Source organism: Chiloscyllium plagiosum, unplaced genomic scaffold (genome assembly GCF_037043375.1).
Source record: "Chiloscyllium plagiosum isolate Xiang-an unplaced genomic scaffold, Cpla_swu_hap1 HiC_scaffold_21, whole genome shotgun sequence".
NCBI lineage: Eukaryota > Metazoa > Chordata > Chondrichthyes > Orectolobiformes > Hemiscylliidae > Chiloscyllium > Chiloscyllium plagiosum.
Window position 1 is genome coordinate 28,219,781 of NW_028270159.1, and position 26,724 is coordinate 28,246,504.

Sequence of the window (26,724 nt, forward strand, 5' to 3'; positions counted from 1 at the left end):
CTCATCCCGTGAATGAATTTTTAAAAAAAGACTGAGTTTAATGCCTTTTTTGTTACTGCATGGTAGCAAGGAAGAATTTTCTGAAGTGTCAATCAAAATTATTTTATAATAATATAGAGATTTATACATGAACGAAGTATCTATAATAAAGCATATCCATGTTTCATTAAAAAAGATTTAACATGGTACAGCTTAACGGCTTGTGTCATTCATGCTTGTTATGGGTAGCATATATGAAACCAACCGTTCATAATTTCCACTGAGGTCAATTGGAAAGATGTCGCTTATTAGCATCTTAAGTTTGGCTATTTCCAATATCTTTGAGAAGTCACTTGCATTTCTTGCACTGTCACTTTGCATCTCTCCATGTTTGGTTGGATACTAAGTAATTTCCAGGGGAAGTAGGCATCACATGCTATATCAGCATTAGTTGCCCATCCTTAATTCCCATTGAAGAAGTGATAATGCGCTGACATCTTGAATTGTTGCAGTTGTTGGCGTGTAGATACACCCACAAGGACTGATATGATATAGCAATATCCCACCTCTGAGCCAGAAGGCCCAGATTCATGTCCCACCTGCTCCAGAGGTGTGTCATAGCATCACTGAACAGGTTTTTAAATGTATTGTCACCCACAGAGCTGTCAGAAGGCAGTTCCAGGATTTTGACCCAGTGATTGTGAAGGAATGGCAAAATAGTTCCAAGTTAGGATCATGGCTGGGAAGGAAACTTTAGTTGTGATCTTCCCATATGTTCTTGTCTTACAATTCATGCAATTGCACAATTCAGGTCAAGAGTGGAAAAATTTAAGGTGTTAAACAAGTGGTAGTACTTCAAAGCCAGCCATAATTCTTTTTTGAGATGTAGGCTACAATCATTACTAAGACGAGGTAGCAATTTATAGTTGTGAAATCAAAAATCCCAAAGCATGCACAATTACTTAGGTTGAAAAATGAGTTGCTGGAAAAGTGCAGCAGGTCAGGCAGCATCCAAGGAGCAGGAGAATCGAAGTTTCGGGCATAAGCCCTTCTTCAGGAATGAGGAGGGTGTGCCAAGCAGGCTAAGATAAAAGGTAGGGAGGAGGGACTTGGGGGAGGGGCGTTGGGAATGCGATAGGTGGAAGGAGGTTAAGGTGAGGGTGATACGCCAGAGAGTGGGTTGGGGCGGAGAGGTCGGGAAGAAGATTGCAGGTCAAGAAGGCGATGCTGAGTCCGAGGGTTGGGACTGAGATAGGTGGGGGGGGGAGGGGAAATAAGAAAGCTGGAGAAATCTGCATTCATCCCTTGTGGTTGGAGGGTTCCAAGGCGGAAGATGAGGCACTCTTCCTCCAGGCGTCGTGTTGCCATGGTATGGCGATGGAAGAGGCCAAGGACCTGCATGTCCTTGGCGGAGTGGGAGGGGGAGTTAAAGTGTTCAGCCACAGGGCGGTTGGGTTGGTTTGTGCGGGTGTCCCAGAGGTGTTCTCTGAAACGTTCCGCAAGTAGACGGCCTGGCTCCCCAATGTGTAGGAGGCCACATCGGGTGCAGCGGATGCAGTAAATGATGTGTGTGGTGCAGGTGAATTTGTGACGGATTTGGAAGGATCCCTTGGGGCCTTGGAGGGAAGGGAGGGGGGAGGTGTGGGCGCAGGTTTTGCATTTCTTGTGGTTGCAGGGGAAGGTGCCGGGAGTGGAGGTTGGGCTGATGAGGGGTGTGGACCTGACAAGGGAGTCGCGGACGGAGTGGCCTTTCCGGAATGCTGATAGGGGTGGGGAGGGAAATATATCCTTGGTGGTGGGGTCTGTTTGGAGGTGGCAGAAATGACGAAGGATGATACGATGTATCTGGAGGTTGGTGGGGTGGGAGGTGAGGACCAGTGGGGTTCTGTCCTGGTGGCGATTGAAGGGGCGGGGTTCAAGGGCAGAGGAGCGGGAATTGGAGGAGATGCGGTGGAGGGCATCGTCGATCACGTCTGAGGGGAAATTACGGTCTTTGAAGAAGGACGCCATCTGGGTTGTTCGGTATTGGAATTGGTCCTCCTGGGAGCAAATGCGGCAGAGGTTTAGGAATTGGGAATATGGGATGGAGTTTTTACGGGGGCAGGGTGGGTGGAGGTGTAATCTAGGTAGCTGTGGGAGTCGGTCGGTTTATAGTAAATGTCCGTGTTGAGTCGGTCGCCCGAGATAGAAATGGAGAGGTCTAGGAAGGGGAGGGAGGAGTCTGATACGGTCCAGGTAAATTTGAGGTCATAGTGGAAGGTGTTAGTAAAGTGGATGAGCTGTTCAACCTTCTCTTGGGAACACGAGGTAGTGCCGATGTAGCGGAGGAAAAGGTGGGGGGTGGTGCCAGTGTAGCTGCGGAAGATGGACTGTTCCACAGCTCCCTAGATTACACCTCCTCCCACCCTGCCCCCTGTAAAAACGCCATCCCATATTCCCAATTCCTAAACCTACGCCGCATCTGCTCCCAGGAGGACCAATTCCAATACCGAACAACCCAGATGGCCTCCTTCTTCAAAGACCGTAATTTCCCCTCAGAAGTGGTTGGCGATGCTCTCCACCGCATCTTCTCCACTTCCTGCTCCTCCGCCCTTGAACCTCGCCCCTCCAATCGCCACCAGGACAGATCTCCACTGGTCCTCACCTACCACTCGACCAACCTCCAGATACATCGTATCATCCTTCGTCATTTCCGCCACCTCCAAACAGATCCCACCACCAAGGATATATTTCCCTCCCCTCCCCTATCAGCGTTTCGGAAAGACCAGTCCCTCTGCGACTCCCTCGTCAGGTCCACAACCCCCACCAACCCAACCTTCACTCCTGGCACCTTCCCCTACAAGAAATGCAAAACTTGCGCCCACACCGCCCCCTCACTTCACTCCAAGGCCCCAAGGGATCCTTCCATATCCGTCACAAATTCACCTGCACCTCCACACACACCATTTACTGCATCCGCTGCACTCGATGTGGCCTCCTCTACATGAGGGAGACAGGCCGCCTACTTGCGAAACGTTTCAGAGAACACCTCTGGGACACCGCCCCGTGGCTGAACACTTTAACTCCCCCTCCCACTCCACCAAGGACATGCAGGTCCTTGGCCGCCTCCATCACCAGACCATGACAACACGATGCCTGGAGGAAGAGCACCTCATCTTCCGCCTAGGAACCCTCCAACCACAAGGGATGAATGCAGATTTCTCCAGCTTTCTCATTTCCCCTCCCCCCACCTTATCTCAGTCCCAACCCTCAGACTCAGCACTGCCTTCTTGACCTTCTTCCCGACCTCTCCGTTCCCACCCCCTCTCCGGCCTATCACCCTCACCTTAACCTCCTTCCACCTATCGCATTCCCAATGCCACTCCCCCAAGTCCCTCCTCCCTACCTTTTATCTTAGCCTGCTTGGCACACCCTCCTCATTCCTGAAGAAGGGCTTATGCCCAAAACGTTGATTCTCCTGTTCCTTGGATGCTGCCTGACCTGCTGCACTTTTCCAGCAACACCTTATTCAGCTCTGATCTCCAGCATCTGCAATCCTCACTTTCTCCACAATTACTTAGGTTCCCTGTCAAAAGGCAGTCTGATGGACTGGCTGCACATAAGGTTTTAAAAAGAAAAGTGCAGTTGGGAATTAGCACAACTTAGGGTGTGGGGTGAGTAAAGTGTAGTTGAGTTTGTTTGGTAGGAACCTGGTGGCAGGGGAAGATTGTAACTGTGGGTAAGAGTTTGTTCAGGAAACTTTGCAGGTCATGTAAGGAACAGCGGGGTGTGTGGAGGTGGGTCACTTAATTGGAGTTAAGCTTGGGATAACCACTTATTTTATGGATCTAGCCCTTCTTACCTACTTCTACCTGCCAGGTTTTCTGAAGTCTTTAAAATATGCATGACAACAGTTTATATTTTAAAAAAAAACTAAGATGAAAGCTTGTAGCCTTTTTGAAAAATTTCAATGACCCATCACCTGAGAGCAAATTGAGTGCTCACTCTTCCTTTCTCTGCCATTAAAATGCAAACTGGATTGTTTAAAGGCATGTTGCAATCTTGTTTGAAAGTTTTACCATTTTTAATTTTTGCATAACTCTTGTCATTGCCATACCTTTTAACCTGATATTATTGGGTTGAAGTGCCTGATAACAGCAAGACATTGCGGAGCTAGGAATCTAAAATGAATATAAGAAATGCTGGAATTACTAAGTGATTCAGGCAGGAAGTTTGGGGAAGAGAAGCAGACTTAACATTTTCAGGTTCTTGATTGATTCAAAGTTAAAAATCACACCACACCAGGTTATAGTCCAACAGGTTTAATTGGAAGCACTAGCTTTCGGAGCGACGCTCCTTCAGGTGATTGTGGAGGGCTCAATCATAACAGAATTTATCGCAAAAATTTGCAGTGTGATGTAACTGAAATTATACATTGAAAAATTGATTGTCTGTTAAGCCTTTCATCTGTTAGAATACAGTGATAGTTTCACTACTTTCATGTGTAAATCACAAAACCCTTTTTTTAAAAAGTTGCATTCTCGGGTTAGCTGTTAACAATGGTGATAGCTAGACAATATGTTGAAGGTGTTAGCCCCCTGTGTTCTCTGTCTATGACCTGATGTTTAGATTGATTCTAATCTAAACAGATAACAGAGTTTTACATAAATTCATGCAGTTTTTGAGCTCAGAGTTCTACATGAATGTATGCAGCTTTTGAGCAAAGTACAATGTAACTCTGCAAGTACAAATTCACCACACAAAATATATGTGTGCATGTGGGTCTTTGTCTGTCTGTGTGTGTGTGTCTATCTATCTGGGGTGAGAGTTTGTGTGTGTGTGTGTGTGTCTGTCTGTGTCTGTGTCTGTAGTGAGTGCAGAGTGTCTTAAGTCTGTGAGGGGGTGCGGGTGGGAGTGTGTGTGTCTATAAGGGTGTGTGTGGGTGTCTGTGTGCGAGTCTGTGTGTGTGTGTGTGTGTATGTATGTGTATCACCTGTAATGTGACATGAACCCAAGGTCCTGGTTGAGGCCCAACCTATGGGTACCGAACTTAGCTATCAGCCTCTGCTCGGCCACTTTCCTCTGCTGCCTGTCCCGAAGTCCACCTTGGAGGATGGTCACCCGAAGGTCCGAGGCTGAATGTCCTGGACCACTGAAGTGTTCCCCAACTGGGAGGGAACCCTCCTGTCTGTTGATTGTTGTGTGGTGCCCATTCATCCGTTGTCGTAGCCTTTGCTCAGTTTCCCCAATGTACCATGCCTCCGGGCATCCTTGCCAGGAACGTATAAGATAGACAACCTGTTGGACTTATAACCTGGTGTTATGTGATTTTTAACTTTGTACACCCCAGTCCAACACCGGCATCTCCAAATCTTGACTGATTCAGTTATCTTAGTTGTCCAACTTGTAATGTAAGTGGCTGATACATTTTGAATTTTGACCATTGAGTGTCAGGAATTCTAGAAACTAAGTTGAAGATCCAGTTATTGCTCAGTGGATAGCCATCCAACATGTTGAATGTGCATCCACAGTTCCAAGACACAACTCCAGAATAAGATAATGTAAATTGAACTGGAAATTTCAACTGCTATATGAAAGGCATAGTTCAGGTGAGGCATTGAAAAAGACCAGTGTCTTGCCTAATATGGAAAGAGCCAATCAATTAGTAGTACTGTCTCTTAGCCTGCAGCCCAGCAGATTTTCCTCTTTCAAGAATATATTGAATTCCCCATGAAAGGTTACGATTGAATCTGCCGCCACCATTCTTCTGATAGTAGTATATTCCAGATTGTAACTTGCTATGTCAAGTTAAAAACAGAATTCACATCTCCCCTCCATCAATCTTAAAACAGTTACCCTAATTCTGCTTGCTTTGGTGACCGATCTTCCTGTCAGTGAAAACAATTTGCCCCCATCTTCTAACATAAGAGGGCTTCTTTCTTTCTCTTCCTTCAAGTATCTCACCTTGTCACCTTCTTGTACCTCTCCTTTAAAATTCTTGTTGCATTACTACACTTATCCCCAAAGTCACCCACCCCCAAAGGTATCCTCACTTTTGCAGCTGGGTATCAACTCTCTTCTATTTTCTACTAAACTGAGCTCCTTTTACTGACACTGCCCCTCAATTCACTGACCTAATTCCCTCACTTTCACCTCTTTCTCCAAAAAAGTATCCTGTTTTTGGCACCTAACAAACCAGTCCTTGCCTGAACTGCAAGAAAAACAAGACCATCTCTGATCATTTGCTTTCATTGTTCATCATATATACACCCCTTTCCAATTCCATCCCCTTCTGAGGTTCTGCTAGATAAAAATGATTTTCACAGCCAAGTCACTACAGTACATTTTCTGAATCCCAATACTTGAATCTCTGTTAATCGTGATGCTCCTGCAGTCGTCAGTTTGCTTAACTACTCCCTCATTTTAGTCTTTATTTTCTATCCCCCTATAATGTATTTGCTATCTGCTATTCTAATTGAGCCCCAAGAATAGACTTCATCTTTACTCCCTCAAATTTAAAGAGGGCAGTCTTGTAAAGCTGTGGTGGAAACTGGTTTACCCATTCTGGCTGATTAATATTAAATGCTATTAGATTTCATTCTTTTCTGGCAAAATCGTACCTTACTCAATGATTCTAGAGATCAAAGGTTACCATAGATTTCTGCACCACTAACAGTTGTCTTAAAATCCTAACTGCCAAGCACCCCCAAGAAGAATTTGCCACAATACTGCTATCTGTTCCATTCCACCCTTTTTCCTTTATCCACAAAGCTAATTTGGTTCCTCCTACTCAAGTGCCTTCACCAAGCTCCTCTTGTCCGTGAAAACTACTGACTATGCAATCTAGCTAGCGAAGTGTCAAGGCCAAATCTTGGGGTGAACAGATTCTTCCTATCACCATGATACAGAGTCACTTTACAGTATCCTAAGGAGTTGCTTGCTGTGCCTGTTAACTTGTAAGACAGGAACATCCATCTGATGACCAGGAGCATTGCAAGATACAAGGTAAATATAGGAGCAGAAGGAGGCTATTTGACCCTTCAAGCCTGCTCCGCTGATCGCCCAACTGAATAGCCTAATCCTGCTGTAGAAACATAGAAGATAGTAAAAACTACCACTGCTTATTTTGGCCTAATGCCCAAATCCGAACAAGCGTTGTAGAAAGCAAAAGTTGAATTGAGCTCATTATTCTTTGTTTCCTCATCAAGTTTGAAAATGTACCTAGTTATCTCAAGTGAAACACTGAGTATAAGGGGCAAGGCTCATTACTAGACTATTCCGAAACATAGATGCTAAAATACTTTAAAATCTTTTGCGAGGTATTGCATTTTGGTACAACACCTAGGGGTGCAGGTACATAATTCTTTGAAGTTTGCATCACATCTTGACAGGGTGGTTAAAAAGCGTTTGGCACACTTGCCTTCATTGGTCAGTCCTTTGAGTATAGGAGTTGGGAAGTTATATTGAGGTTGTACAGGACGTTGGTGAGGCCTCTCTGGAATATGGTGTCCTGTTCTGGTTGGCCAGTTATAAAAAGGATATTGTCAAGCTGGAGAGGGTTCAGAAGAGGTGTACCAGGACGTTACCGGTTATGGAAGGTTTGAGTTATAAAGAAAGGCTGGAACTTCTTTCGCTGGAGCGTAGGAGGTTAAGAGGTGACATGATAGAAGTTCATAAAATAATGAGAGGTATAGATAGAGTTAAGGGTAGTTGTCTTTTCCCTAAGATGGGGAATTTCAAGACTAGGGAGCACATTTTTAAGGTGAGAGCAATTTTAAAAAGACATGAGGGGCAAATTGTTTACGCACTAAGGTAGTTTGCGTGTGGAATGAACTTCCTGAGAAAGTGGTGGATGTGGGTTCAAGTACAGCATTTGAAAGACATTTGGATAGATACATGATTAGGAAAGGTTTAGAGGGATATGGACCAGGAGCATGCAGGTGGGACTAGTTTCGTTTGGGATTATGTTCGGCATGGACTGGTTAGACGAAAGGATCTGTTTCTGTGCTGTATAACTCCTGCTATAAGTTATTCATGTAAGGATGTTAATCATTTGCTCTCCATGTGCATAAATAGAGAAATGTTTGACGTTAAATTTCCATTCATTGGCTATACAATGCAATTGTTGGACTTGCATATGTTTATTATTCAAAGTCCAGTCTTTGTATATATGCATACTTGCACTGATGTTTTTTAAGAAATTGAACAAATCTGAACATGGTTTTGGTATTGACTGAAGTGGTTTATAAATATAATAATTCTGTTTGGGACATGAATAAATATTGCTATTGATTCATTTGATGCCTTAAGTACATTACAAATCCTTGGCAGCAGGTACAGTTCAGTCTACAGACAATTTACCATAATGAGTTAGATATGAGCCAATTGCAATTTGTTATTCATAATTATCTAATAGTTTTTACAGGATCTAGAACATAGAACAGTACAGCAAAGGAACAGGCCCTTTGGCCCATCATGTCTGTGCTGACTATGATGCAATTGTATATTAGTCCCAGTCTGCCAGCATACCATCCATATCCTTCTGTTCTCTGCCTGTTCACCTGTCTACCTAAATGCCTTAAGCTTTGTTAACATACCTGCTTACACCTCCTTCCCTGGCAGTGCATTCTGAGCACTTACCACTCTGTGTAAAAATATAACTTGCCTTGTACATCTCATTTAAACTTTCCCCCTCTCACCTTAAACAGATACCCCCTAGTATTTGACATTTCCACTCTGGGGAAAAGACTCCTGACTACCTGCCCTATCCATGCCTCATGTAATTTTCTTATTTCTTGTATTTCATGTATGCTCCTTATTAGGTTGCCCCTCAGCAGTGGCCGCTCTAGTGAAAACAATCCAACTTTGTCCAACCTCCCCTTATAACTCATACATTCCAAACCAGGCAAAATCCTGCTAATATTTTTGTACCCTCTCCAAAGCCTCCACATTCTTCCTATAGTGTGCAACCAGACTGCACATAGTACTTCAAGTGTGACCTAATAAGCTGTAACTTGACTCAACCTTTATGCTCAATGCTGCAACTAGTGAAGGCAAACATGCTGTATGCTGTCTTTATTACTTTATCCCCTTTTGTTGCCACTTTCAGGGAGTTATGGACTTGCCCGCCAAGATTCGTCTGCATATCAGCACTGCTATTGCCATCTAATTGATATTTCACATTTGCTTTGCAGGTGGAAGTAGATGGTCAGAAGTTCAAAGGAGCAGGCCCTAATAAGAAAGTCGCAAAAGCCAGTGCTGCTTTAGCAGCCCTTGAAAGATTGTTTTCTGGTCCAAGTGCTGCAAACAACAAGAAAAAGAGGACAGGTCCTCCGGTAAAGTTTCTATTATTTATTACTTGCTTCTTTAACATTTAGGAATGTGAATTAGGTTAGTGTTTGATCACACATCACATGCAAACAGTTTTTGATTCAGCAATAAATATATTTACCAATCCAAAGGTCATATTAGTTATATATGCTTGGAGCAATTTTTCTGCAATTTTATCAATTTCTACAACATTTCTATATTACTTGCTTGTAAGTTCTGCAAATGTGCTTTAAACTCTGCAAGTGGAATGTGTGTTAATAAACTAGACCATTCTGGATTGACTCTCTCTAAAGCTGAAATTATGCTGCTTTTTATTTTAACAGATACATTAATCTGAATGAAATGATTTTTGACTTAAGCATTTTGTGCTTCATTTTGTGTAGGCTAAGGGTCCAATCCCTACTCCAGCAGCTGCAGTCCAGACGCTCAGAGGCAGAGGCAGAGGAGCCTTGAGCAGAGGAGCATTTGCTGGTGCAGCAGTAACAGCTGCTCCAGGATATCTAACACCAGGTATGGAATGTTACAGAATTGCAGTTTTAAAAGTCGCAAATTGTTTTCTTTGTTCTTGGGATATCAGTGCCACTGGCTAGTCAGTATTTATTGCTCATCCATAATTACCCTAGAGAAGGCAACTTTTGTTATAAACTCTGTGTGTTAGGATTGAGCCCTCCACTACCACCTAATGAAGGAGCGACGCTCCGCAAGCTAATGTGCTTCCAATTAAACCTGGTGTTGTGTAATTTTTAACTTTGTACACCGTAGTCCAACACCGGCATCTCCAAATCATGCCCTAGAGAAGATGGTGGTAAGCCAGCTGCAATCCTTGAGCTGCACAATTTTGAATGCACATAGTGAAGGAACAGCAATACAGTTCCCAGTCAGAATAGTGTCTTGCTTGGAGGGGAACTTATAGCTCGTGCTGCCATGCATCTACTACTTGGAAGCTTTTGATCGTCATGATTGCTGATTGACTTGAATCCATCCAGACAAATAATGAGGGTTCTATCACATTCCTGTCTTGAGCCTTGTAGATGGTGGGCGGGCATGAATGAGTCAGGATGTAAATTGTTTGCCACTAGGTTCCTGCTCTCTGACCTGCCCTTGTAGCCACAGCATTTATATGACTTATCCAGTTCACTTACTGGCAATGGTAATCCCCAGAATGTTGGTGGTGGAGGATTGAGCAATGGTAATGTGATTGAATTTCATGTGTTGATGGCCAGATGCTGTTTTGTTGGAAATGGTCATTGTCTGACAGTTGTGTAGTTATTTGCCACTTATCAGCCCCAATCTAGATATATTTTGAGGTCTTGTGACATGTGGCCATAGCCTGGTTCAGTATCTGAGAAGTCACAAATGATGTTGGTCATTACACAATCATCAACAAACGTCCCTGCAATTTTGAACTTCAATATCATTGAACTAGCTCAAGATTTTATGGCTGTCTTGAGAACTGGGGTTCTTGTGGTGCAATGCTAGTGTCCCTACTTCCGAGTTAGGAAGCCTGGGTTTAGGTTCAAGCTGCTCCAGTGCTGTGGAAAAACATCTCTTAACAAGTTGATTTAGAAAGTATCTACCCAAGAATTCCTGTAATGTTGCCTTGAACACTGAAATAATTGACCACCAACATCCACAACCATCTTCCTTAGTGCAAGGTATGATTCCAACCAGGGGAGAGATGTCCCACCAAATCACATTTGACTATAGCTTTGTCAGAGCTCTTGTTAAATTCAGCCTTGATGTCAAGAGCAGTCCGTCTCAGCCCACCTCTGAAGTTGTTGATGGATGTAGCAGTTTCTCACCCAGAGTACCTTCTATGCCCTTGACATTCTCTGTGCAGTTTCCAGGATTGTTTAATATGGAGGAGTACTGATTCATCAGCTGATGGATACATGATGCATGATACCAGTACATGATAATCACTTGGAAGTTTCCTTGTCTATGTTTGAGCTGATACCATAAGGCTTCATGGGATTTAGAGTCAATGTTGAGGACTCCCAGGGGTCACTCCTTTCCAAACAGTATAGCACTGTGCAGCCAACCCTGGTGGATCTATCTTGCTGTTTGACAGGACTGGGCTGTCTGAAACATTGTAAGGTATGATTTTTGTCAGACTGTTGCTTGGCTAGTCTGTGGGGCACATCCCCCAAATGAGGCACAAATCCCTCTAGATGTTAGTAAGGAGGAGTTTCCTTTTGCATAAGTTTATGCTGAGTGGTTCTTCTCGGTCTCATTCCTATTTTTAGAATTCATGATGGTTTGGTGCAGCTGGTGGCTTCCTAGTCATTTCAGAGGGCATTTAAAAGTCAATCACTTTGCTCTATGTCTGGAATCATGTAGGGCTGACCAAAGCAGGAGGACAGATTGAGTTCCTAAAGGGCATTTGAAGTTACTGAGAATAATCTTGTTTACACTATAAAAGTGTCAGTTTCTCTGTTCATTTATCTTATGGGTATCACTGGAGGAATGCAAGAGTTAGGTTAGCTCTTTTCATATTACTCAGACAGTTGCAAAACAAGTCACACTGTTTAGAGATGTTGTTACCCACCCCTGGAGCGGGTGGGCCTCCTGGCTCAAGGCAGTGACTCTGCCTGTGCACCATAAGAGCCCTTGAAATCATGAACCAATCAACCCATCACACTCCTACTCAGGATATCTGGCAGAATTCAAACCTGGGTTTCTGGATTAATGGTCTAGTGATAATACCACTAGGACATCTCCTTTCTGAGAGAGATGGCAATCACAGGTAATACATCAGTATCCATTAGTGAAATCCACAAACAAATATTGCTGATTATGCACTGAAATTTAAATTTCTGAACAAATAAATAACTGGAGAGCGTATATTAATTTTAGTGAATGTTTATTCAGAATATGCTTTCTATTTTTTTATTGAGATTTTATTCTTCCATTTTGAATAGAATATTTTTATTTCGTGTATCCTGGAATTATGGACCAGATTTTCTGAAGTAACAATTTCATGCCACTGTGGCCCCTTTTTTTAAATAAAAGAAGGGAGCTCCACGTTTTTGAGAGGAGATTCTACTCTGGGTTCCCTCAAGTGTGGAGCTCTGACAATCAATGCTTTTGTAACAAATAACTGTCAGAGGAAGGCAAACCATATCCCCTTCTCACAGTAGCCAGCTGCTGTATTCTGAAACTGCAACAGCTGCTGTCAAATCATAAGTACATAAAGTAAGTGTAATGGTAGGTTGTTTGGAAGGATGCCAGGTGGGTGTTTTGATTTGGGGATATGAGGAAGCAGAAACCGTAGCGTGCCACGTAAGCAGGCTGCCGGTCTGGGAGAGGGTATGATAACAGAGGTAGGATTCCAGTTCAGTAGGGATTCAGGTAAGTTGAGTACCAGCTGGGAAAGTGGTAGGATGCAAGATGAGTAAGGAGTAGAGTGCCAGGTCTTTGGGTAAGAGATGCAGTATTTAAGGTATGTTGGAGTGGGTGGGACAAATTAGGTCTGGGTGTTGTCAGTGAGGATTGGAGTAGATTGGGAGGAGTAACTGGAGATCAGAGTCAAGACTGTGTTGCTGGGAAAGTACAGTAGGTCAGGCAGCATCCAAGGAGCAGGAGAATCGACGTTTCGAGCATAAACCCTTCATCAGGAATGAGGCTAGTGGGCTGGGGCTGAGAGATAAATGGGAGGGGGTGGGATGGGTAGCTGAGAAAGTAATAGGTGGATGAAGTTGAGGGAGAGGTTAATAGGTCAGAGGGGGGAGTGATGGACACATCAGGAGGGCGGTGCCAAGTTGGAGGCTTGGGTCTGGGATAATGTCAGGGGTGGAGGGGAAATGAGGAAGCTGTTGAAATCCACATTTATCCTGTGTGGTTGCAGGGTCCGAAGATGGAATATGAGGCATTCCTCCTCCAGGCGTCGGGTGGTAACGGTTTGGCGGTAGAGGAGTTTCAGGATTTGCATGTCCTTGATGGAGTAGGAGGGAGAGTTGAAGTATTCAGCCACTGGGCAGTGGGGTTAGTGGGTGCGGGTGTCCCAGAGATGTTCTCTGAAACAATCTGCAAGAAGGCGTCCTGTCTCCCTGATGTAGAGGAGATGACACCGGGTGCAACGGATGCAGTAGCTAACATTGGTAGAAGTACAGATAAATTTCTGACGGATATGGAAGGATCCCTTGGGGCAATGGACGAGGGGAGTGTGATGTGGGTGCAGGCTTTGCACTTGCTGCGGTGGCAGTGAAAGGTGCCAGGAGTGGTATGTGGGCTGGTGGGGGCATGGACCTGAGGAGGGAGTGGCGGAGCGAATGGTCTCTCTGGAACGCTGATAGGGATAGGGAGGAAATATATCTTTAGTGGGGTCCATTTGGAGGTGGCGCAAGTGGTGGAGGATAATGCGATGTATGCAGAGGTTGGTGGGGTGGAAGTAAGGACCGGGGGAGACGTCTCCTCACCATCCACCCCACCAACCCCAAAACCACCTGGCCCTCCCATTACACTCCACCAGCCCAGAATCCCCCCCCCCCGTCCTCACCTTACACCCTACCAACCCCCGCATAAATCACATCATTCTCTGCCACTTCCAAATGGACCCCACCACCAATGATATATTTCCCTCCCTACGCCTATCAGAGTTCCCTCTGCGACTCCCTCGTCAGGTCCACACCCCCTACCAGCCCACACCCCCACTCCTGGCACCTTTCCCTGCCACTGCAGGAAATGCAAAGCCTGCGCCCACACCACACTCCCCTCACCTCCATTCAAGGCCCCAAGGGATCCTTCCATATTCGTCAGAAATTTACCTGTACCTCTACCAATATCATATACTGCATCCGTTGCACTCGGTGTCGTCTCCTCTACATCGGGGAGACAGCATGCCGCCTTGCAGATTGTTTCAGAGATCATCTCTGGGACACCCGCACCCACCAACCCCACCACCCTGTGGCTGAATACTTCAACTCCCCCTCCCACTCCGTCAAGGGCATGCAGGTCCTGGGCCACCTCCGCTGCCAAACCGTTACCACCCGATGCATGGAGGAGCATGCCTTATCTGCCTTATCTCCAAAACTCTTGATTCCACTATCCTTGAGAGCTCTATCCAACTCTTTCTTAAATGAATCCAGAGACTGGGCCTCCACTGCCCTCTGGGGCAGAGCATTCCACACAGCCACCACTCTCTGGGTGAAGAAGTTTCTCCTCATCTCTGTCCTAAATGGTCTACCCCGTATTTTTAAGCTGTGTCCTCTGGTTCGGCACTCACCCATCAGCGGAAACATGTTTCCTGCCTCCAGAGTGTCCAATCCTTTAATAATCTTATATGTCTCAATCAGATCCCCTCTCAGTCTTCTAAATTCAAGGGTATACAAGCCCAGTTGCTCCAGTCTTTCAACGGTTAAAATTTTTACAATTTTAAAAACGTATATTTACATGGATCCCAGGGTTACATGATGTAAACTAATCTGTGGCAAATCAGTTAAATGGTTTATTTTTCCAGTGATTATAACTTTATGCTGTGCTGCCAATGATCATGTGAAGTAATCAAGGGAGCTACCATCTGGAGGTCAGGCACTTCTGTAAAGGGAAGGGAGAAAAGGAAAATTGACATGGTTCAGTGTGTCATTTTCGCATACTACTTAGCAACTGTATTGAGAATTCTATTTGGAATCAAATTTGTTGCTGATTATTTTGTTCACGGGAAAGTCCACTTTCAGTTATGTAACAAATCGTACAGGGCCTTTTGAGATTTTTGGCAACTAAATTCAAAGAATTTTAATATTCATTCATGTAATATGGCATTGTTAGCTAGGCCAGCATTTAGTTCTCATCCCTAATAGCCAGCTGGCAGTTAAGGGTTAATCACCATTGGTCTGGAGTCGCATGTAGGCCAGACCAGGTGAGGATACCAATTTCCTGGAGTTCAAGATTACTAGTCTAGTGGCTAATCCAAAAATACTATACAAAGCCATCTATTTTGTTATTTAGAAGCCACTTAATTTTTAGGGACGTAGTTGCTGGATTTTTGAAATTATACATTGAATGTTAAGAGCCCCTAGAACACACAACGGTTTTAATAATATATTTCATTTTTTTCACACTCCAATTTAGTCCTTCTAGTTCTACTGACAATGGTAATTCTTGCTAGAATGGTAGTCCATAGATAAGTCACTCAATTGGTTATTAATTCTAAGAATGTTTGTAGATAATTGATTTACTGTTATGTCATCTGTATCTTACTATTCTCATGTTTTGGTTCTTCCCATACTAACTTGGCGAAGTGACCAGAGATTGGAAGAAAGCTTTAGCTAACATGGCATTCTGCTCTCCCAAGTCACAATGTTTTGCATATATTTTACACACCCACATTAGCCACGGTTTGGACCATAGCAGTCTCATCTCTGAATCAGAAAATAGAGGATTCCAGTCCCCTTCCAAGACTTGAGAACAAAAATCAAGCTTAGAGATCCAGTTATAGAGTCATAGAGCTGTGTAGCACAGAGACAGACTCTTTGGTTCAACTCGTTATTGCAACTAGATATCCTAAATTAATCTAGTCCCATTTGCCAGGATTTGGTCCCAATCCCGCTCAACTCTTCCTATTCAAAATCCCATCCAGATACCTTTTTAAATATTGTAATTGTACTCGCTTCCATCACTTCCTTTGGCAACTCATTCCATATCTGTACAATCCTCTGTGTGAGAAAGGTGCCCCTTAGGTCCCTTTTAAATCTTTCCCTCCTTGTCTTAAACCTATGCCCTCTTAGTTTTGGACCCTGGTAGAAAGGCCTTGGCTATTCAGGGCCCTTAACAAGGCCCCTCATGATTTTATAAACTTCTATGTGTTCACGCCTCAGCCTTCGCTCCAGGGAAAATAACCCCAGCCTATTCAGTCTCTCCCTGTAGCTCAAACCGTCAACCCTAGCAACATCTTGTAAACACTTTCTGAACCGTTTCAAGTCTTACAACTCCCTTCCTACAGCAGGGGAACCAGAAGTGAGCGCAGTATTCTAAAAGTGGCCTAACCAGTGTCCTGTACAGCCACAATTTGACATTCCAATTCCTACAATGACCAGTAAAGGCAGGCATGCCAAACACCGCCTTCTCTATTCTATCCACTTTCAAGGAACTATGAACCTGCACTCTAAGGTCTCTTTGTTCAGCAACACTCTCCAGGACCTTACCATTAAGACAAAGGCGCAGTTTTTCTGATGAGATGTTAAAGCAAGGGTCTATCTGTCAATGATCCATATAAAGTATCCCGTGACTCTATTTTGAGAGAATTTATCCCAGTATTTTGGTTAGTATTTATCCCACGGACTCAATGTCTTTAAAGTAGGTTATATGTTTGTTAAATTGATTACTGTATTTCCTTGGCTGTGAAGCACTCTTTGAATGTAAAATGGCTATGAAAGATGCTATGTATTAATACCTTGTTTCACTTCTCAATGTTACTCAATATCCTATCAATTTAGACACTGGACTAAAGGAGAATGATCAAAAAAATTGTCAAAGTCTGGATTTTAAGAAAAAGAAGAAAGTAGAGGGCTATGTTTGATCAAGCTGAGTTGAAAAGGATGCTGAGATTGCAAATATCTAGTTCAGGCTGAGATAATGGCATAGGTACAACTCAATGACAGTGGTATTCATTCTTGGCCATCCTGTCCCAGGGGAGGTTCCAGTCTGTTACTTAATTAAGATAAACTGAGAAATCCTCTCAAATGTGCAACTGTTCCCCTACCTGGGGAATCACCTGTCATCCAAGACTGTTATTGATGTGAAAATCCAGCGTAGCATCCAATTTGCAAGCACTGCCTTTGGATACTAAAGGATGGGAGTCTTCGACCATGACATGCATACTGGTACTAAGAGCCTTGTGTATTAGGCATTTGTCTTTCTGACTCTTCTATATGGTTTCGAAACTTGGACTATGTATAGATGCTTCTCAAGGCTCTGGAGAAGCACCATCAGCGCTGTTTGAGACTGTTTTCTGCAACAACTGGGAGGACAAGCATAGCAAAGCAACCTTTTTGAAGGAGCCAATAGCACCTGTTTTAAGGCAGAAATCTTTGCCCAGCTCATGGAAGACAGTCTAATGAAAGGACCAAGAAAGCGCTTCAAAGACATCCTGAAGACTTACCTCAAGAAATGTGACATCGAATACAGACATCAATGCCAGGTGACCCTCACTCAAAGTTCTGCAAGAATCCCGTCAGCAAGAGAAAGTATGAAAAAGGAAGAAGAGAAAGGAATGCCAGGAATCTCAAGGCCAAGGACAAACTGCACCTGCCAAATGTGTGGTCAGAGATCTGGCTCTAGGCTCAGCTGATCAGCCAGGTGATGACCAGTGACATGAATTCCTTAGGTGGACAGAAATACTGATGATGATTATAGGAGTGATGTCTGTCTTGGCAGGAATTGAAGAAACTGGTTTTGGTCTTCACAATGTTTACTTGGAGGACATTGCAACTTACCCAAAACCATTTATCATACAAGTGATCTGATAACATCGCAAAAGCACAATTAGGAGAGTGAGAGCTGGCTCTCATTGTACTACTGTTTCCGGATGGTGTCTTTGAGAGGCAGCATTTCAATGAGAAAGAAATTCTTAAGACATAGTAGCAGAAGTAGGTCATTCAGCCAATAGAGTCTGCTCCGCCATTCAGTGAGATCATGGCTGATCTGATAACCCTCAAATACACCTTACTGCCTTTTACCCAAAACCTCTGGTTCCGTTATTGATGAACAGTCTATATTAGTCTTGAATATACTTAATGTCCCCACCGCAACAACCCTCTGTGGTAGGAAATTCCACAAGTTAACATTTCAATTAAGCCATTACTCCATATGCTGTGGCTATAATGAGAAGGTAACCGTGAAATCAAATGAGGTAGTCCCATTGGTATATTCATTGGTGGAGAGACGTTGTGAAGGTGCACATGCCTTTTCAGTAACAATGAGGAAAAAAAGAGGAGAATAATTTTAATTATGAAAATATTCATGTTTTAACTGTTCTGTTTTACTTCCGGTTTTAATATTATTACTCACTCTTCGTGATGAAGGCTTTACTTTAGTTTTTGATTTTATTGTAGACGTTCTCAAAAATATGTATCCTTTTTAAGAAAGAAAAGCAGTGTACTGTATTAGGATTGATTTGGTAACTATTCTGGTAACTAGTTTTAACTTAATTTTTGACGAGTGTTTGAAAATGGGTAAATGTAGTTCTTAATGAAACCACAAGCATGTGGACCCACAATATGGTAAATTAAGAGCAGTAAAGTAGACTACTGAATAAAATTACTTTTATTACTTTGGGTATTCTTACTAACAAAGTACATTAGTACTAAAATAGGAAAATAACATTGATTTCCTTTCATCTTTAGGTTATGGGGCACCATATGGATACAGTGCTGCTGCCCCAGCTTACGGTATGTATGGTAACTCAGTCAATTATGACTCTATGCTGAGGATCATTTCCTTTGTGCCTTAATCTAGAACATATATATATATCTCCCTTTGGAGATATCTGTATGTGTGAATATTGACAACCCAACGAGTACTGAAAAATGTTTCCTGATTACTTTTTGTTAATTCTACCTTTTGTGCATTCAACCACACATTGTGAAAATATTTCTGATTTCAATTTTGTACATTTATAAAGTAGCATTCTCGAGAATATGGAACATATTGAAAACTCAGACAATTTAAATTTTTTCAAAAATTCATTTGCCTTAAGTACTCTGAAGGGTTCAATGTTGCATTTCATTAAAAATAAGATTTTTTTTAATAGTAACAAGTTCATTTTGATCTATAAGTTTGTACAAAAGCAGTCCATTGATCTTTGACACAACTTTATACGCAATGGGAGAATTCAGCATAACCTTGTGTTTATTTTTATGGTTGGAGCTTCTCTTGCAAAGAAAAATTACATTGTAGAGGGACTGCTTATAAACTGCTTGTCCCCCTCCTTGCTAAATTGTACATTTTATTAAATGTTCCAATGCTTACAGCCATTAGATGCTCTATTCAAAGCACACTGCACTGCCAGACAAATTGGCAAGTATCCTGTTGTAATATCTTGTAGCCCTAAGCAGGCATAATTAATTTTAAGTTGTAAGTGTAAGATGAAATCATAATTAGTTGAGAAGTTACACCATTTATGTTTAAAAAAAATGTAATGCTGCTGAATGATATGCCAGCATTCATTTATCTAAATGTTTGAGCAATGATTACAATTCCAAAGGCCTTTAGAACATGAATGTAAGGGGGTTGGTTAGCTTCATATTGTAACCCACACATTAAATAGATGAGCAGCAAGATGGAAGAATGTCAACATTTCTGCCCATCTGATGATTGATTCTCTGACAGTTTGCATATCCTTGACAGCTGAAAAGCTTGGTGAAATGGCTGGCATTTTGGTCAATCGCAGGACTGTGAAAAATATTTCTTCTTGTGAACAATTTTATCTGTGACCAAAACAAATCTTTCCCCAGCTGTTAAACTCTTTGATTTTTTTCATATTTTCCCAGTTCTTCGAAATTTTCAAAATAAATTTGACTATTATCTAATTTAATTAGGTTGAGGCTGAAAAAAGTTGATTTAAATCTGTAACTTTGAAAGTATTTGAGGTAGACAAACAGAACTCGTCGTCTTATCTAGTAAATCAAGATTTTAAAGATGTGCTTACGTAATAGAAAATTTTAAATCAAGGCAACTTGAAACAATCATTAATTATTTTGTAGTACACTTTCAGCAATATCCAAGTCATTGGCCCCACCACACTTCATTATAGCAGGTAAATGCTTAGTACTGGGAGAATAATAATTAATTCCAACTTTTACCAACCTTTTCACTGTTCTCACATTTTTTTGTACTGTAGTACACACTTATTCTAATGTTGCAACAATACAGACAGGTTTCCATAACTTGCTAAAATAAGCTTGATTTAATCACAGAAACTGGCACCATGCTGTTGCTTTGAATGAGTCATATGTGCAAATGATGACAAGCAAATGTAAGATTTATTTGGATTCTGAGTTGGGCTGCACATGTGAGCAGCTTAAATATCACGGTAGTTCCAAATATAAATCTGCAAAGTTTGCTAAGACAGTCGCAGCTGGTATGCATCTGAAATAACTTACCTGCTATATTTCCAAAATCAATCCAGAACACCGCAATTTTTTTTCTGTCAGTTGCTGTTGCAACGTCACTGCAGCAATGTTCAACACAGTCCAAATTAATGTTATTTCTCAAAGAGATGATTGTCATCATTTCTCTTATAAAGACTCTGTGTTTCTCCAGTGTCTAGATGTGATGCAAAACAATATTCGACACGGCTGTTTCCTTGGCTGTAGGTTGAAAGTGTCTTAATGCCTTTGTAAGCTGTTGCATGTTGGGAAATTTGCACTTCAGTCATCTGGTGCTGTTAAAACACCTACTGTTGCTGCTTTGTGATTTCTAATGATAATTAAAATTGAGAATAAGAAATCTGTCTAGATATATAGAATTTTGTGAGGCCACAAGAACTTAGTATTCAACCAAATAACATTTAATTAACAACCCATAGATCTTTCCAGATATGCTTTTCAAATGAAATACAAAATAATGTTTCTGTGGATGGTATCTGATTTAGATTCAGATTTTCTGAAAACTACGTAGTAGTATAGCTTTTTTGAAGTGGTTACTGAAGCAATGTGGTGTAAATCTGTTAAGAGTTTGCTGTCCGGGTGGGCTAGAGACTACTACTTTATAGTAATCTAGAATTATAACTTCATACACAATTGGAGTGAAACAGTTAATGTCCAAGTCGATCTCCATTGTCAAGCAATATATACACGTTTAGTTGAAATTATTTTCTGTTACGTTACAAGTTCCCTACTCCAAATATTACTGATTACAAAGTCTTGTAAAATACTCTGTTAAAAGATAGAAATGGGTACATTTTAAAGAGAAAATGAGAGTTAGCTCAGTTGGGAAAGAGAATATTTTGCAAACATGATGAGGTTGTATCATGAACCACAGCTCCAATGTTTAACACCATTTTGCATGCTATTTTCTTTCAACACCTGGGTTAAAAAGAAATCTTATTTTTTTTTCAAATTAGCAGAATTGCAGCTACTCCTACTGTCCCATTTAATAATTATTTAATAAATCATTTATGCAAATAATGAGGTTTGTATTCAGCAGGATAAGTTTTATTTTAAAACATAGCATATAAAGAAATGTTCAAAGTTTCATACTTGTTTCCAGTACTTAAATAAAAGTATCATGTGGGCACAGCTGTGCATAAAAATTCAAGTTTCCAAGCATTTGAATTACACAGTTTGTAATAGTATCCATTTTAATGTCTATTGTTTTGTAAACTGGTTCAATAAAATTAGGTGGTATATATAAAGCAAAATAAATACATTGAAATTGAATGGCTAATCTGGAAAGATCTACGGTGACAGAACCTTATATTCTTAAGTCATTTTAATGGACCATTAAACTTATTTGGGGTCCTTTCGTTTCTTCTCTCTCTATAGGTTTGCCAGGCAAGAGAATGCTTCTGTTCCCTGTTATGAAAATTCCAACATATCCTGTTCCCCTTTACTCCTTTTTCAGCTAATTACTGTATTAGAAGCCTAACAACTGATTCTGATCACAATAGCAAAAAAAGTGAGCATTAGGAGAAAAAAGTTGCTTTTTTAATTAAATTTCTTTTGAAAATGTTGTATGAAGCAAATTATTTGTAAAATAATTTTTCCTATCTTTTTGATTTTAACAAAAAGGCTTAGTTCATTAAAACTTGAAGATGTACTGTGAAATGTTACCTCATTCTCAATATAACTTATGCCAGCCTTCTGTGGTAGAAAGTAATAAACTTTTAAAAAAAAACCTCACAGACATTTTAATTGAATCATAGCTTCTGAAGAATTTTATGGAAGCTTATTTGTGAAGGATGTATAGATAATAGATCTCTGATCACAAATAAACACTTTGTTTCAGAACTAGCCAGTGTATTGCCTGTTTTATAAATCACTTTATGTAGCAAAGCCTTAACCCAGTATTGTGCATATGCTCTGTACTGGCCATCATTTGTGTAATGAAATGGTACTTGCCCTCCCCCCTCAATTTTTTAAAAATTTTATTTATAGCAATATTTAAAAATTTATTTTGAGTTGTCTCAAAAAAAGGATAGGTCACATTGAATGTTATACAAATGATGGAAACTGCAAGTGAGCTAATATACCTATGTCTTTCCTACACTCCTGGTATGAAGCATGTGTGTTAAAATTGGCTTAAGGCTGTCTTGCCTCCATAATCTCATATTTGGTTCTTGTGGCCTTTTTTATAGTTATTTGAGATGAACCTTAACTTGCATTAGTTGCTTCGAGGTAGACAGGTTTTTAATTGATGAGCTGTAGTACTAAAACAAAAAAAACTCCTTTGCTGAGAATCTTTTTCCCACTGCACAAAATGAAGAATCTGAAGCAGCAACAAGGTCCCCATGGATATTCGCTACTTAATTGTCCCAATTCTTGTTGAGTGCTGCTGTTTTTTTTTTTGAAAAAGTGACACGTCTCACTCATGGGCCATCATTCTTGCATCATTGTCAAGCCTAACAGAACTTCAGATGCTTGTGTTTATATAATTGTTAACCAACGTTTTTATTCCAATGCCCTTTTTATGTATATGCATGCCTTTTGTGGAAATGATATGCCACTTTTATAGGCTTTGAGAATTATTTTAAGATCATCCTTGATTACAACGTTTCTTTCTAAGATTAAGGTACCAATCAGGTTTGTTTGCTGTTTATTCTGAGAAGGACACCTTCCTCTTAAAATCTTTTGACTATATTGGACTGTGGTAAGAATGGAAGTCAATGATAGCAGTGTCTCAAGGTGTGTACAAAAAACCTGAAATGTAATTGATTCTAAATTGACCAATACTTTTTAAGTATTGATACTCTGGAAGGATAGGAACATAAGAAATTTCCTATCAAAATTGTAGATTCCTGCTGAACAAAGTCTGAAATATCATAGATTTGCTGTTGCTAAATCTCCATAATGATGTATATATATTTAAAATGTACATACAGCACTTGTAAATCAGTGTGAAAGCAAAATACACATATTATACAACCATTCAGCACAAAACATAACTGTTAGGCTCATTTTACTTGTGCCAGCTCCGTGAGCTATCCAATTAGTCTAGCTCCTCTGCCTTTTCCCATTGTGGTCAAATTTATCCAGTTCTCTTTTTAAAGTTATTAAATATTATTTCACTGCTCTGTCAGGCAGTGCATTCCAGATTATCATCATTTACAGGTTCCACACTTCTACCACCTTTTGCAAAGAGATTTCTCCTAACATTTCCTCTGAATGGTTGCTCTCTGTTTTTAAGGTCATCTCCTGTGCTCAAATTTCTGTTCAGAGATTTTTTTTAATTCCCCCATGTATCATTCTATTCCTTTCAAGTTCCTAAAATTCTTAATCAAATTACCCTTTAGACTTCTTTATTCTGGAAAATATAAACCTAATTTATGTAAGCTGTCATCATATTCTCTAATCCTTGGAGCCATAACAATATCCTTCTTAAAGTATAGGCTTAGAATTGGACATAGTGCTCCAACTAGGGCCTGACCAGTGATTTATAAGAGTTTGGCATAACTTGCTTTGTTTTTATGCTCTGTTCTTCTGTTCAGATCCCAAATGCTTTGTCTAAATAGCTTTCTTATTGATCATGCCTCATTCAAAGTTCTGTATACTGATTTCTATCAACAAGTTCATAGTTTTTCCTGGCAAATTGATTTTTGTAAAACAATAATTCCCGTGGAGCTTGAGGAGAAATTCCCCATTTTTTTCTTGTTGGACATCTAATCCAGAATTGTGGGCAGATTGCAAAAGTGAAAACCACACCTATTGCATACAGATTACTGAAAATATTTTATTATTTCAACATCAGGCCAACTAGAGCAACAACAGCAATTTTAGATTATTTATTTATTTATTTATTTATTTAATTTTAATTTCAAGAAAATCATCTAATTAGCACATAAAAATGCCAAACACAATGCACATGGACTCTGTAGAAAATAGTTGGTTATCATTTAACTGGACTGCTTTTTTTAAAATGGTCCTAAACTTAAGCATTGTTATCAGTCAACATTTACTTTTTCTAAAGTTTTGAAGGCTTTTAAAAGTTTTCTTTCCAAACCTAACTAAACAATTCCTCTACTTGAAAGACTGGTGTGAACTCTTGTCTGTCAAGAAAGAAGTATTGACGTTTAATTTATAAGAAATGTGACTGTTTATTGATGTTTATAAGTCGACCTAAAGAGTGATGTCTGTAGAAAATATTTGTTAGTAGATCAAAAACTTAAATATGTCATTTAAATTAATTATTCACTGTATATAATTTATTGCACATTTAATACAAATGGATACAAAATAAAGTAGTACATCTGATAACCAAGAATGTAAAGGAATGATCCAAGTAGGCAAGCCATCTAATTAATTCTAGCTCCTGCAAAACCCTTCAATTTAGAGAACACCCAATAGTAGTAGTAGGCCCTAGGTATTTGGCAAAGTTTAAACAGATAATGCTATTGTCAACATTACTATGGCTTTGAAATTTGTGGAATTTATCCATTATTATAAATGGATCTTTTTTTCGAAGATTAAGGTGCCTTTTCACTGTAACCATGGTTCGTTCTTTATATATAAACAGTGTTAAAACTGAATTCATGCTGAATGCAATGCTGGACACTTCAAGACATAATTATTAGTAAAATATCATCGTAGATTTCAATTGATGCTTTGCAAACCCAAGCAAGAAGAAGCAGGATTAAGGTAGCCTGGTGATATTATGTTGGCATTTCAATTATGGAACATTGATTGCAGAGTCACTAGGTACAGTGATTAATCTTAGCCAAGTAGTGCTAAACCAAAAGACAGGAAGGCAAAATCAGAGACTAATTGATGTTGGTCAAACTCTCAATGGAGGGAATATAAAATCTATTTCTTTTTCGCTCTCCTCTTTGCACCACCCAGATTTGGATTTTCTAAATACATCTGATGAAAAATAAAACTCAGATCTGGATTGTTAACATTTTTGTTATCATTGGGTTATTCCTTTTGACATTCGAAAAGTGAAAAGTTCTTGAACAGTCCCCAACCAATAACAGTTATTGTTGAATCTTGCTTGTGTCTAAAACCAGCATATAGAAAGTATTCCAAAAGTACTTTATGGGTTCACAGTTCTTGTGGAATGATTTGTGTATTAACTAGTAAATATAGCTTTGGGTTTTTGACTCTGAAACAAATGGCAAGCAGATCCATTCCACGTAATTAAGGATTTTGCATGTCCTTATTTTTAACACGTAGGAATCAGAAATTTTTTGCCATTTTGTAGAACTCCTGTTCCATTCTTTTATTTCTTGCCTCCATCTGACTGGGGGCGCTGTTACCTTTTGTCTTTAACCTGGACTGGCTTTGACTTCCAAGTAATTAAATTACCACACTGATACCTTCCTTTTCGTGTGCTTAGGTGATGTAGGAGGCTGCTCCAATGTGCAACCTCCAAAGTACATTCCTGCACTTGGCCATCTTCCTGATGCCACTTCTGCTGTGCAAATGACAACAACTGGTATAGGGCAGGTAGATCTTCTCAACCAGAATGAGGCTTCATTGCCTATGGACTTTCTCCCAATGCAGTCATGCCTGCTACTCGGCTTCAGGCTCCAATCTTGAGCCCAAAAAAGGGTTCTGGCTGGCTGTGGTTTTAGCCCCATTCTGTCCTTGGCAGCAGTCATTGTTTTTTATCACCTCTGTCTCAGCCTTTGTAGGCACTCGACAATTGCCTAGTGATGGAAGAGGTAGTGTTTCCCAGCCCACTTGGGTCTGAACCCCAGAACCCAATCTCATACCCCCAGCTCACCCTTCCCCACAGTGCAGATCGAAGTGACACCCTCTGAGGACCAATGACAGCTGCCCATTGACAGCAGGGGCAAGAGCAGCAATGAGTCTGGGCAAAGTGCAGAAATCCAGGTGGGTGAGAGGATGGGGAAGAGGGGGTGGATGAGTTGAATGCATCTGAGCAGAGAGGGAAGAAAGGGTTTTGTGAGTGTGAAGGGAGAGTACATATGAAGGGTGTAGAGGGAGGGAATGAGAGAGAGGGTATTTGGAAAGAGGGATTTCTGAGTTATTGTGAGGAGGATATTTGAATGGAAGGGCAGAAGAGTTCATTAAGTGTACGCATGGTGCTTCTCCGAGCCTTCTGTCACCATGGAATACAAAGAGCTCAGCTGAAATCTAAAGTAGTAGATAAAATAACATTTTAGTTCTTTAGGAACACATTTTCATTTTATATATACAATTAAATTGATCTATAAATATGCAAACATTGATACTTGTATACCAAACATCACTGTGATGCTTCGTATTTGTTGGGGTCACGTTAATTTTAAGTATGTCTGTGGGATGAGAGTGATAGTAG

At 40.8% G+C, this 26,724-nt stretch overlaps 1 protein-coding gene across 7 annotated transcripts in view; it reads left to right on the forward strand.

Moving 5' to 3' along the window:
- Positions 1-26,724, forward strand: part of strbp (spermatid perinuclear RNA binding protein) — a 181,569-nt gene that overhangs the window by 146,217 nt on the left and 8,628 nt on the right. For 5 of the 7 annotated variants that reach the window (XM_087998444.1, XM_087998443.1, XM_087998442.1 and 2 more), the window contains 3 exons: positions 9,153-9,293; positions 9,672-9,798; positions 18,630-18,674. In XM_087998444.1, coding sequence (XP_087854570.1) covers positions 9,153-9,293; positions 9,672-9,798; positions 18,630-18,674 — 313 coding nt within the window. Of the gene's footprint in view, positions 1-9,152; positions 9,294-9,671; positions 9,799-18,629; positions 18,675-21,770; positions 22,236-26,724 lie in introns of those variants that run through there. The other 2 variants (XM_043720131.2, XM_043720134.2) reach the window with 1 other exon arrangement.